Genomic DNA, 12,318 nt, shown 5'->3' on the forward strand with positions numbered 1-12,318 from the left:
ACTTTTAAAACAATCAGGCATTTGCGTGGATGGTCTGGTAAGGGTCCTATCTGTAATACGTATGCTATTGAGAAAGGCGGAAGTCGCCTTCTCTTGCTTATTGGTCGGCGGTGTTTCACAGGTTTGGATTGCTTGTATTCCGGACTCCGTTACAATGATGATGTTGAAAAATTTACCGTTTGTGAATTCAATTAATACGCATATGGTAAGACTGTGCTTATTAATTAAAGCTAGTAGGACACAACGTGGCTGGCTTTGTTTTGGTGGAATTTAAAAACGATGTAATTATTTTGAATGCACGATCCCTTTTATGCTATTACGTGCGGATGCAGACCACAATACGTGTTTAGTAGCATTCTTATTGACTACAAACTGCACAGGAGAGACACATTTTCCAAGATATGCGTGTATGCACAGTATAGAAGAAGGAAAAAAGAAATCGGAAGAATGGGGTCACGATAAACTGTCAGCGGAGTGACTTTCTTCACGGTAAAGTTGGCCAGTTCAGCCTCTGTTGGGAGTTTTTAAATTATCAGCCAGTTACAGTGGATAGCCTGCGAAATGTATTTATTCAGCATCGCCTTGCATTCAGTTACGCCGTTTTAGAAATTTCAAATAATTTATATTCTAAAATAACCAACAAAATGTGTCCTGCCTTGCGGCCGGTGGTGAGCGGAATGGGCTGCGGCTGCCCCGCGACTCTACCCTGGAAAAGCAGGTTCGGAAAATGAACGGATTGGTGGAGATTTAATAGAAGAACGTGGGATAGTTTGTCCCGCATTTTTCTGTAATCCTCTTTAAGCGATTTATGAAACGACATCCACAGCTGTTAAAGTTGTCCGCAATGTTAACTTCCACCTTTGCGGTAAGGTTGTGAATCTTAACAGAGAAAGTTTAAAATTTAACAAATGAATAAAGCGGCTGCTATAAATCTGTCCATTCATTTTCTTTATCAAGACGAGGGTCCGGGGGAAGGGGGGCAGCTGCAGAACCGGACGGCGCATTGAAAATATGGCCGCAATTTTTCAACGAGGTGCAAAATTAATTTGATTAAAAAATGTTTTGTGAATAATATTTTTTTACTTGCATTCGTGAACACAAACAATATTATGTCACAATGAATTAAAATGTAACACACAATTTCTTAATGTATTCACTATTGTTCTAAATCAATTTAACATGAAAATATTGAACCTAAAGTTTGAAACATATTTTTAAAGAAAACAAGAATACATAAATTTCTAGTTGTTGTCACATGTTAGTTATCTTCTTTTCCCATTTGGTGGCCTGTCCTTTGTCTACTTTTTTTCGGGTCCCTCCCTGTGAATCACCCAGCAGTAGCCCGCCATCATAATGACATTTCAGCGTCCCCAGTACCTTCTTTCCATGTCCTGATGGAATCTTTCACCCTGCTCTTCGCTTCCCGTTCCAAGGTTATCAGGGAAGCAAATCCAAATGCAAATCTTGGGACTCCTATTGCGATCCAGTTCCTTAAACTTCAAACATTTTGTTTACAATTTTAATCTCTGTTGCCACCTAAATACTTAGAAACTACTTCTCTGAGTGATACCCACGCCTGGCATTTCAGGACATCCGTTCCACCAACAAATTTTGTAGCAGAAATCAGTTTTCTAATATCGGGTCTGGCAAAAATGGCCTCTTTCATGTTAGCCTCATTTTATACCTTGAATCTTCAGGGACTGAATGGGATTTACTTCACCGTACATGAAGGACTAAATATATCTTGTTAATTGAGTAGAATTGGCGACATTTCAAGTATTCAATGTTAAAACTGGTAATCACATGCAGTTAATCACACTCACCGATACCAATGTATCCACAAATGCACGGGGAGAACATGTAAACCAGGGGTGTCCATCTCCAGTTCTGGTGGGCCGCAGTGGCTGCAGGTTTTCATTCTAACCATCTTCTTAATTAGTGAGCAGTTTTCGTGGCTGATTGACTCGTTTTACCTTAGTTGTTTCTTTGTCATTAATGAGCAGCCAAACAATAATGAGACACAAAACAAGCAGTCACTTGAAAATAAAGAAAGGTGAAGGTCTCGAGACGCTCACGTTGGTCTGCTCAGGTCACCAACACATCTTGACGGTGGTCTTAGAAAAAAAACAGAAAATTGTCAGTCTGCTGTGGCAGCAACAAGTCCACAGGTCTACAAAAAAAATACTTGGTTTGCTACTGGGGACATCCGACCAGCTCTTTAGTAAGTGTTTCACACTGATTTCATATGTGAAATTGGAGTTAAGCTTAGCACGTCGTGTTTTTGAGATACACATCATTGACATTTTGACACTTTTGAATATCAATATATCGAGATGATATCTGGAGTTTGAACTCTGTCCCACCAAAATTGTTTTGATGTGTTAATTCTGAAAACAAACCAGAAGACGATACCGGCATGTTCTCCACAAGCTCAGCATAACTCTCTAATCTGTGACTGCCAAGAAAATTCTGGACAACCTGCACAAAGCTACCAAGTATTGTGGTGGACAGTAAGACTTTAGGGTCTTTCAAAACTCGACTTGATGTTTTTTTGGAAGAAATAAGTGGACAGGATTGGCGAGTTTTGTTGGGCTAAATGACCTGCTCTCGTCCAGAGTGTTCTAACGTTCTAAATGCCCATGCTGCTGATTCAGTGGGCTTCAGTTCCCTTTTGAACTCATTGTCAAGCATCAGTTCATGGATATCGGGGCCCAACAAAAACACCTTCCTTAGTTTTTGGCTTCATTTTTGTCGAGATCAAAATGATTTCTTAAATGCATCGCCGTTTCTGTCCATCTCTTTGACAAAATTTTCAAAGTAAGGGTGAATCTAACGAACAGAATGGCCTGAAATGCAGTGTTCTGTTAAGGAAACAGTAAAAACCGACTACCTACTGCAGCGTCAAGTCTGAGTTGTGTCATGATGCTTAAGAGCAGGGGTGGGCAAAGTCAGTCCACGAGGGCCGCAGTGGCTGCTGGTTTTTGTTCCAACCCAATTGCTTAATTAAAAAAAAAAAAAAAAAATCCTTGTCAATTATTTAATTTCAGGGCCGGTTAGTGTGCTTTAACTCTATGTCAGGTAATTCTCATATCCTAGATTTTTGTTCCTTTCTAAGGATATCATCCAAATGATTTGAAGTCTAAAACAAATGAGTAATTCTTAATGCTTCACTTTTTTCTCTTCACTTTCATTCCAAGTATTTAATTAAAACAAATCGGCACACGATAAATACACACACTGGTGTAAATGGTAACAAGCTAAATGGAGAAATGCTGGTCTCTTTTGTCAGTTGCATCCGATTGCTAATAAGGAGTAATTAAAAACCAAGAACACAGCTGTTTAAGACTAAAATAAGCAATAAGGGTTCAAAAGCTTAACGAGTGAGACAACTAAAATTAAGCAGAAGTGTTACTTGAGCAATAAGTGCTTCTTATGAAGCAGCTGGGTTGGAACAAAAACCTGCAGCCACTGCGGCCCTCCAGGACTGACTTTGCCCACCGCTGCTTAAGAGTCATACTGTATAAGACTTCAGTAATCAGTAACAAATATTTTTCCGCTAATTAAAAATAATCTTAATACGTAATTCGCCAGTCTCCTCACTCACTCACTCACGTCCGTCCGAAGCTGAATGCGCAGTCGCCTTCTGCGTAGCTGGCCGAAAAACCTTACGAGACCGATATCGCGGCAGATTTACGGCTGCGAAAATTCAAAGAGAAAGGCGACTTCAACCGACATCCAACCCCAACATCGCGGGAATTTACGGCCACGAAAATTCAAAGAGAAAGGCGACTTCGACCGACATCCAACCCCAACATCGTGGCAGATTTACGGCCGCGAAAATTCAAAGAGAAAGGCGACTTCGATTAAAGCTCTAGGGGCCTGAAAGGCGATTTCGACTACAGCTCGAGGCCTAATTACGCATTCATTCAATACACCTATATCAGGTTTGTGGTGCTTATACTTATTATATGTTATACTATTCCACTCGTACCCGTTTCATCTTACGTTGTCGAAACGGGCTCTTTGTCTAGTTTTTAAATAAAATTAGTAATGATAAGGTAAACAACTCACAGCTGTTAGTAGTGTGTGACATCCCTAGTAGAATTACCGGTATTTATCAAAATGGTTATCCATCTTTACTGTCCAAGACCTGGAACATCATAACTAAAAGATGGGACGTGCTGCTGGACGAAAACGGTTTTCAGATTTGGAGTCAGCAAGTGAAATTTGTAGTAGTGACCGAAAGAACGAGATCGCGAGTACAAGCGGCTGAGATGAGTTTCCTCCGCAGGGTGTCTGGGCTCTCTCCCTTAAAGATGTGAGGTGAGAAGCTCAGAGTAGAGCCGCTGCTCCTCCGCATCGAGAGGAGTCAGATGAGGTGGCTCGGGCATCTTGGACGCCTCCCTGGTGAGGTGTTCCGGGCACGTCTAACTGGGAGGAGGCCCCGGGGAAGACCCAGGACACGCTGGAGGGACTATGTCTCTTGGCTGGCCTGGGAACGCCTCAGGATTCTCCCGGAAGAGCTAGAAGAAGTGGCCGGGGAGAGGGAAGTCTGGGCATCTCAGCTCAAGCTGCTGCCCCCCGCGACCCAATCTCGGATAAGCGGAAGAGGATGGATGGATGAAGTGAAAAGCGGAAGAGGATGGATGGATGAAGTGAAATTTGTTAAAGTGCAGATGAAAGAATCCCAGTAGCAAAATGCTTGTTGACCAGTGTCAATAATGGCTTTAATGAACAGCAAGAATCGGCTTCTCATTAAGAAACTGGCTGGAGTTGGAAATCCCAGTTTAGCTGCTCATCTGTCGGCTCGTCTCACATCTCATTTCTGTTTGGCTGCCATTTAATGAAGACACGAGTCAGTTCAGATTTTGGTGTACCGTGCAACTCCTCGTCTCCTGCTGCATCCCGAAGACGTAACATGGCTGTAAAGTAGCAGGAGTGGGCCTTGCGATGGATTGATGCCCAGGCCAGGGTGGTTTCCTGCCTTGTTACTTGTTGCTGCCAGGATTGGCATCGGCTCCTTGCATCAGAATTGGGTTGAAGAGTGTTGTGGTATTGCAGAATGTCATGTGCATAAGTTATGTTGTCACATTTATACTTTATGATTTTTTTTATTTTTGCATTTTTAAACATTGTGCTCTTTTGTGTGTATTTTAGGACTATAAGGGACAAAAATTAGCAGAGCAGATTTTCCAGTCAATTATCGTTGCCTCTGCGGTAAGTATCATTATTGTGTTTTGCTGGTTAATCATTTGCAAATCTGCCCACATTTATTTATTTGTTAATTCTGGTCTTTCAGGTGGCCGGCTTCATTTATGGATTCATCGTTGAGCAGTTTGGGTGGACAGTTTACATCGTGCTGGCCGGCTTTGCACTCTCCTGTTTGGTGAGTTTTTCTCTGATTTGATTGTTTGACACTGGTGAGGGCGGCACAGTGGTAAGTGCCGCTGCTTGTATGTGAGGAAACCAGGTGGCGTTTGCATGCTGTCTCTGTGTCTGTGTGGGGGGCTTCAATCTCTATCCACCACCCAAAGACATGCAAGAATTGACGCTAAATTGGTCCATGTGTGCTCACCCTGTGATACGACGGATTGGCCACTATGTCCAGGATTTGTTCCTGTCTGGCACCTTATACTGGCAGGGATAGGCTTCAGCACCTCCCTCAACACTGGCATGGACTGAGCGGGTCAGACTGTGACATGGCATTGGTTAGATCATCATACTGTAAACTGTTAACATGCTTCATGGCACAAATACATTTTAGCAATGTGCGTATCTTCAGAAATGATCAAAAACATGGCTTCTGGACCAGTAGCCATTACTCTAATGCAGGACGTCTCAAGTCCAGTCCCGTGGTGCCACTGCACTTGTAGATTTCACAGATCAGGTGCTTAGCCTTACCTCTCATTCAGCATGTTTACAGGGATAAGGCGAGTAACCCGATTAAAAACCTTGGTGTACATGCACAAGGCCCCATACGGGGCTCTTCCTTGGCGAAACGCCGCGACTTCCTTAAACTGCACAAATAAAAGTTAAACATTATCATCATCATCAGCGGCCACCAAGCCTGTTCTAATTTTCTTGCTCTTAGTTATAAATGCATTTAGTTCTTTATGTGCAGCGAAGTAAAGAACATCTGCCCCCCTTTTATACCTCGGACCTGAGCCATCATCCAGTCGCACTTTAACATAACAATAGCAAATAACTGGATGAGAACGAAACTGAAACTTTATTAGAAGTGGAATCCTGGGACCGTAAATATATTTTGTTACAACAAATATGAGGAAAATACGTATACAGTGGAACCTCGGGTCACGAACATCTCGGAACACATACAAATCGGGTTACGACTAAAAAAGTTTGCCAGTTTCCCTACCAGTTTGTACGCGCCGATGATTTCCGCACGTGTTCAGTCTCTCCCTGTGCATTCGCTGTGAACTCTTTGTGCTCTATTTCGTTTCCCTTCCGGTTCGTACGCGCCGATGATTCCGCACGTGTTCAGTCTCTCCCTGTGCATTCGCTGTGAACTCTTTGTGCTCTATTTCGTTTCCCTTCCGGTTCGTATGCGCTGATGATTTCCGCACGTGTTCAGTTTCTCCCTGTACATTCGCTGTGAACTCTTTGTGCTGTATTTCGTTTCCCTTCCGGTTCGTACGCGCCGATGATTCCGCACGTGTTCAGTCTCTCCCTGTGCATTCGCTGTGAACTCTTTGTGCTCTATTTCGTTTCCCTTCCGGTTCGTATGCGCCGATGATTTCCGCACGTGTTCAGTCTCACCCAGTACAGTACATTGTTCTCGGTCAGACGTGCATCGCGCAGAGGGACTTTACCTCAAAACTGTAATCTCCTCTCCACCCAGCTTCCTGCTCACTTCCTTCACGCCAGAACTCTGCTCATGCAAGGTTAGTTTTCTTGGTTGTTTATGGTTAGTTTTTGTATAAATTACAATTTTTCAAATTTTCATTTTTTTTCCCCCTGTGCTTAAAACACTTTTAAAAAGTGTTTACAGCGAGCGGTTCGTAAGGCTATTAACGTGAACTCCTGCAATGTTAGTTTTCTCTGTTGTTCAAGGTTTTCTCAGTGTTATGCAGTTGTTTATACATTTAGTTTACTATTACGCGGTGCATTCTATGGTATAATTAACTATATTTGTGCTTAAAAATCTTTAAAAAAAAATATATTTACATACAATTAATCCATTCCAGATCATACGAACTGTATTTACATACAATCCTATAGGGGGAAATTACTTCAGGTCACGACCGAATCGGGTTGCGACCAGAGTTTTGGAACGAACTACGGTCGTGACCCAAGGTTCCACTGTACTTTTGTGACCCGGGTCACCGGCGATACACCCTCTCTAATGGCAGCTCTGTAGCTATGCTGCTGTGTCTTACCGCGTAACGTGCTTGTCGCTCGATGTTTAAAACATTTAACACCCAACTGGACTCGCCTTTCTGTGTCTCCGGCAACTGAACTCTGTGACCCAAGCTTGACAAATACCTGTATACAAAAAAAAAAAAAAAAACTGTCGTTTATACTTCAAAAAAATATTTTTTTTGAAAATGAGACGTTAGATGTAACTTTTTTTTAATAGAAATACAGGTATGAATACAGAATGAAATTGAGACAGTAGATTTAACTTTTTTTTTCAATAGAAATACAATAATTTTTTTTTTGTTTTTTCAGGTCCCAATACTCGCTACCATCTGAGCTTAGAAATTTTGAATCATTCTCCGTTTTCAAATCTAAACTTAAAACTCATTTGTTTAAGACTCTTTGACTACAATTGCTCGGTCTGATTTTAATTTTTTGTATTTGAGTTTTGTTTATAATCGGTGTTTTATCTATTGTTCGGTGTCCTTGAGTGTTTAGAAAGGCGTTCTTCCGCGTGTCGTCCCGTTGGGTGGAACCCCACACGAGTTTAGAAACTCACTCACACCAGCCATGATTCTTTTTAAAGGTAAAGTGCAGGTTAATTTGTTTTATGTATTTTTACTTTAGATTTTGTATTAATCATTTTTATATGAATAGTTTTGGGTTGTGGAACAAATCATCTGAGTTTCCATTATTTCTTATGGGGAAATTCGCTTTGATACACGAGTACTTTGGACTGCGCGCAGGTTTCCGGAAACGAATTACACTCGCAAACCGAGGTACCACTGTATTACATAAAAAAAAACAAACTCAAAAAGATACCCACACTCACAAATACATTTTTATAATCATGAACACACGAGTCAACGTATATAAACGAAATGTCACACTCTTGCTGGGTCAAAATGCCAGCAAGAAGAGATTGGCCATTATTATCATCATTAAAGTCTATATTGGAGCAGACGTAATATCACAAAGCAAGCCATTCCACAGATAAGGAGCAACTGCTATAAAAGCCTTTCTTCTTCTTTTGGCTGCTCCCGTTAGGGGTTGCCATGTTACAGCGGATCATCTTCCATATCTTCCTCTCTCACCACATCCATAAACCTTCTCTTAGGCTTTCCTCTTCTCCTCTTCCCTGGCAGCTCTATCGTTAGCACCCTTCTCTCATTATACCCTCATCTCTCCTCTGCACATGTCCAAACCAACGCCCTCTTGTCTCTCAACCTGAGCTGACCTTCTAATGTACTTGTTCCTAACCCTGTCCATCCTCACCACACCCAATATAAATCTTAGCATCTTTAACTCTGCCTCCTGTGCCACCGTGTCCAGCTCATATAACATAGCTGGTCTCACTATCGTCCTGTAGGCCTTCCCTTTCACTCTTGCTGATACCCGTCTGTCACAAATCACTCCTGACACTCTTCTCCACCCACTCCACCCTGCCTGCACTCTCTTTTTCACTTCTCTTCCACACTCCCCATTACTCCGTACTGTTGATCCCAAGTATTTAAACTCATCCACCTTCACCAACTCTACTCCCTTCATCCTCACCATTCCACTGACCTCCCTATCATTCACACACATGTATTCTGTCTTGGTGTTCCTACTGACCTTCATTCCTCTCCTCTCTAGAGAATATCTCCACCTCTCCAGGGTCTCTTCAACCTGCTCCGTACTATCGCTACAGATCACAATGTCATCAGCAAACATCACAGTCCACTGGGACTCCTGTCTAATGTCGTCTGTCAACCTGTCCATCACCATTGCCCGATTCCCCCCCATTTGCTTCAACCTTGACACAGCTAAGAGTGCCTGGCTAGTACTGCGCCGTGTGCTTCTCACCTCACACCCTGTGCTGCTGGGTTAATAACTTGCAGAGAAATCTACGCTTGTCATCCTGGTTTCTCTTACCAGAATAAGGGCATGCGTGACATTTTAGAAATTCTGAATTCCTCGGTGCGTTCAAGAAGCGTCTGAAGACCCTTCTGCTGGGTGAGTTTCTGTCTAAACTGATTTTTTGTATTTGGTTTTTGTAACGAAGGAATGGTCACTCACTTGTATTTTGTTCCGAGTTTATCAGTGGCGGTTGTCACTTTGTCCTCAAACGGCCCCCCCAGACTGAGGTTTACTTGATTATCCATCCATCCATCCATTTTCCAATCCGCTGAATCCGAACACAGGGTCACGAGGGTCTGCTGGAGCCAATCCCAGCCAACACAGGGCAGGAACCAATCCTGGGCAGGGTGCCAACCCACCGCAGGACACACACCAAGCACACACTAGGGCCAATTTAGAATCGCCAATCCACCTAACCTGCATGTCTTTGGACTGTGGGAGGAAACCGGAGTGCCCGGAGGAAACCCACGCAGACACGGGGAGAACATGCAAACTCCACGCAGGGAGGACCCGGGAAGCGAACCCGGGTCTCCTAACTGCGAGGCAGCAGGGCTACCCACTGCGCCACCGTGCCGCCCTTACTTGATTACGTGGACCCTTTTTGTAAGTCGCTTTGGATAAAAGCATCTGATAATGCAAATAAATGTTAACGTACTACTATTAGTAAAATTTTTTTTTGTTTGTTTCTTTCTTAGCTTACTCTTCCACCGTGGCCAGTGTTTCGTAGACACCCCCTGAAATGGCAGCCTTCAGTGGAAGCCCCTGCAGAAACGAGAGAAAAGCAACCCGAGTCTGTGAAGAAATCCAAGAAGCACAAGTGAAAGACGCCACCTTGGAGTCTGGTCAGACCTTCTGGATTGTGAATAGCATTTCCACCACTTTTCTTTTTTTTTTTTTTTACTTTTAAAACCATGTTGTTAAATATATATTGAAAAATTCAGACCCATCAAAATAAATCATTTATCCGAGAAGCAATTCATGTTTTCTTTTTATACAGTAATAATTCTTAACATTTATATAGCGAGTTCCTTGCAACGCAAAGCACTTTAGTGAGCAGCATCCACCTGGGTGATGTGATGGCAGCCATTTTTGTGCCAGTACGCTCACCACACATCGGCTGTTAGGTGGTAAAGTATTGAGAGAGAGAGAGCCAATTAGAGGCAGAGGATGTGGTGGGCAATTTAGCCTAGACATTAGGGTACCCCGTACTCTGCTCAGGGATCTTCTGTGACCACAGAGAGTCAAGACCTCGGTTTTACATCTCACATGAAGGATGGTGCCACTTTTAACAGGACAGTGTCCTAGTCACTGCACTGGGGTGTTGGGATCCACACTCAGACCACAGGGTAAGCGCCCCCTGCTGGCCTCGCCAACACCTCTTCCAGCAGGAACCCAAGCTTTTCCTAGGTTGTCTCCCATCCAAGTACTGGCTGGTCCTGAATATTCTTCAGTTTAAGGTGGGTGACCTCTTCGGAAGTGCAGGTGGTATATGCAGAGCTGTCACAATTCCACTGATGTGTCTTCTTATTCCATTACAGTGTGGAAGTGCTTATCCTGGTAGCATTTGCAGTGAGGCAGAACCAATTGGAATGGACGCCAATCCTTGAAAAGGGCATCTTACCTAACAGACACGTCTGCAAGTAAGAATTTTATTATGCTATGTACACACACGACACGTGAGACTTATCACAGGCAATCCCTGTGCTGCAGTGCAGTGGCCCTCACCAGTGTGCCAACTACTTTTTAATCACTTCTTCCTCATTAAAGGCCTCCATCATCAAGACATTAAAATTAAATGCGTGTGTCGCCATTCGCATGTCTGCAGTGAATGTTGATTTCACATTTATTCTATGGCTTCACCATGCTGTGGCAACCATGAAGCAGACACATTGAGAACCTTTAAGAAACATCTGGATGAGTCATTGGGAGAGCTTAGCTGTTAGCTAAACAAATGGGCTTGATGGACTGAATGGCCTCCTGATTGATGGAGAAGTATAGAGAAGACCAGAAGGAGTCGCATTGCGTCTTTGTGGACCTGGAGAAAGCAAATGGCAGGGTGCCTCAAGAGGAGCTGTGGTATTGTATGAAGAAGCCAGGAGTGGCAGAGAAGTACATAAGAGTTGTACAGGATATGTACGAGGGAAGTGTGACCATGGTGAGTGAGGTCTGTGGTAGGAGTGACAGTGGTGGGATTACATCAGGGATCGGCTCTGAGGCTTTTCTTATTGTCAATGGTGATGGACAGGTTGACAGACGACATTAGACAGGAGTCCCTGTGGACTAAGATGTTTGCTGATGACATTGTGATCTGTAGCGAGAGTAGGGAGCAGGCTGAGGAGACCCTGGAGAGGTGGAGATATTCTCTAGAGAGGAGAGGAATGAAGGTCAGTAGGACCACCAAGACAGAATACATGTGTGTGAATGAGAGGGAGGTCAGTGGAATGATGAGGGGAGTGGAGTTGGCGAAGGTGGATGAGTTTAAATACTTGGGATCAACAGTACAGAGTAACAGTGAGTGTGGAAGAGAAGTGAAGAAGAGAGTGCAGGCAGGGTGGAGAAGAGTGACAGGAGTGATTTGTGACAAACGGGTATGAGCAAGAGTGAAAGGGAAGGTCTACAGGAAGGTAGTGAGACCAGCTATGTTATATGGGTTGGAGACGGTGGCACTGACCAGAAAGCAGGAGACAGAGTTGGAGGTGGCAGAGTTAAAGATGTTAAGATTTGCATTGGGTGTGACGATGATGGACAGGATTAGAAATGAGGACATTAGAGGGTCAGCTCAGGTGGGACGGTTGGGAGACAAAGTCAGAGAGGCGAGATTGTGTTGGTTTGGACATGTGCAGAGGAGAGATGCTGGGTATAATGAGAGAAGGGTGCTAAGGATAGCGCTTGCCAAGCAAGAGGTAAAGAGGAAGGCCTAAGAAAAGGTTAATGGATGTGGTGAGAGAGGACATGCAGGTGGTGGGTGTGACAGATTAAGAGGATGAGGACAGGAAGAGATGAAAAAAGATGATCCGCTGTGGTGAGCAGCTGAAACAAGAA

The 12,318-nt window shown here is 43.5% G+C and overlaps 1 protein-coding gene across 1 annotated transcript; it reads left to right on the forward strand.

Moving 5' to 3' along the window:
• The first annotated feature begins 76 nt into the window (after nt 1-76).
• On the forward strand, nt 77-10,247 carry spcs1 (signal peptidase complex subunit 1). Its single transcript, XM_028824333.2, has 4 exons — nt 77-205; nt 5,158-5,217; nt 5,300-5,386; nt 9,972-10,247. The coding sequence occupies exons 1-4, from the start codon at nt 155-157 to the stop codon at nt 10,095-10,097; spliced, it is 324 nt and encodes a 107-aa protein (XP_028680166.1). The 5' UTR covers nt 77-154; the 3' UTR covers nt 10,098-10,247.
• Nucleotides 10,248-12,318: the final 2,071 nt, after the last annotated feature.

This window comes from Erpetoichthys calabaricus, chromosome 18 (assembly GCF_900747795.2).
Source record: "Erpetoichthys calabaricus chromosome 18, fErpCal1.3, whole genome shotgun sequence".
In the NCBI taxonomy this organism is placed as follows: Eukaryota; Metazoa; Chordata; class Cladistia; order Polypteriformes; family Polypteridae; genus Erpetoichthys; species Erpetoichthys calabaricus.

What these genes read in the sequence shown, in the direction of transcription:
- spcs1 (XM_028824333.2), top strand. Translation starts at nt 155, where the DNA reads ATGATGATGTTGAAAAATTTACCGTTTGTGAATTCAATTAATACGCAT. An exon ending in ATTCAATTAATACGCATATG is followed by an intron (nt 206 to 5,157) that starts GTAAGACTGTGC and finishes TGTGTATTTTAG; the next exon opens with GACTATAAGGGACAAAAATT. An exon ending in GCTTTGCACTCTCCTGTTTG is followed by an intron (nt 5,387 to 9,971) that starts GTGAGTTTTTCT and finishes TTTCTTTCTTAG; the next exon opens with CTTACTCTTCCACCGTGGCC.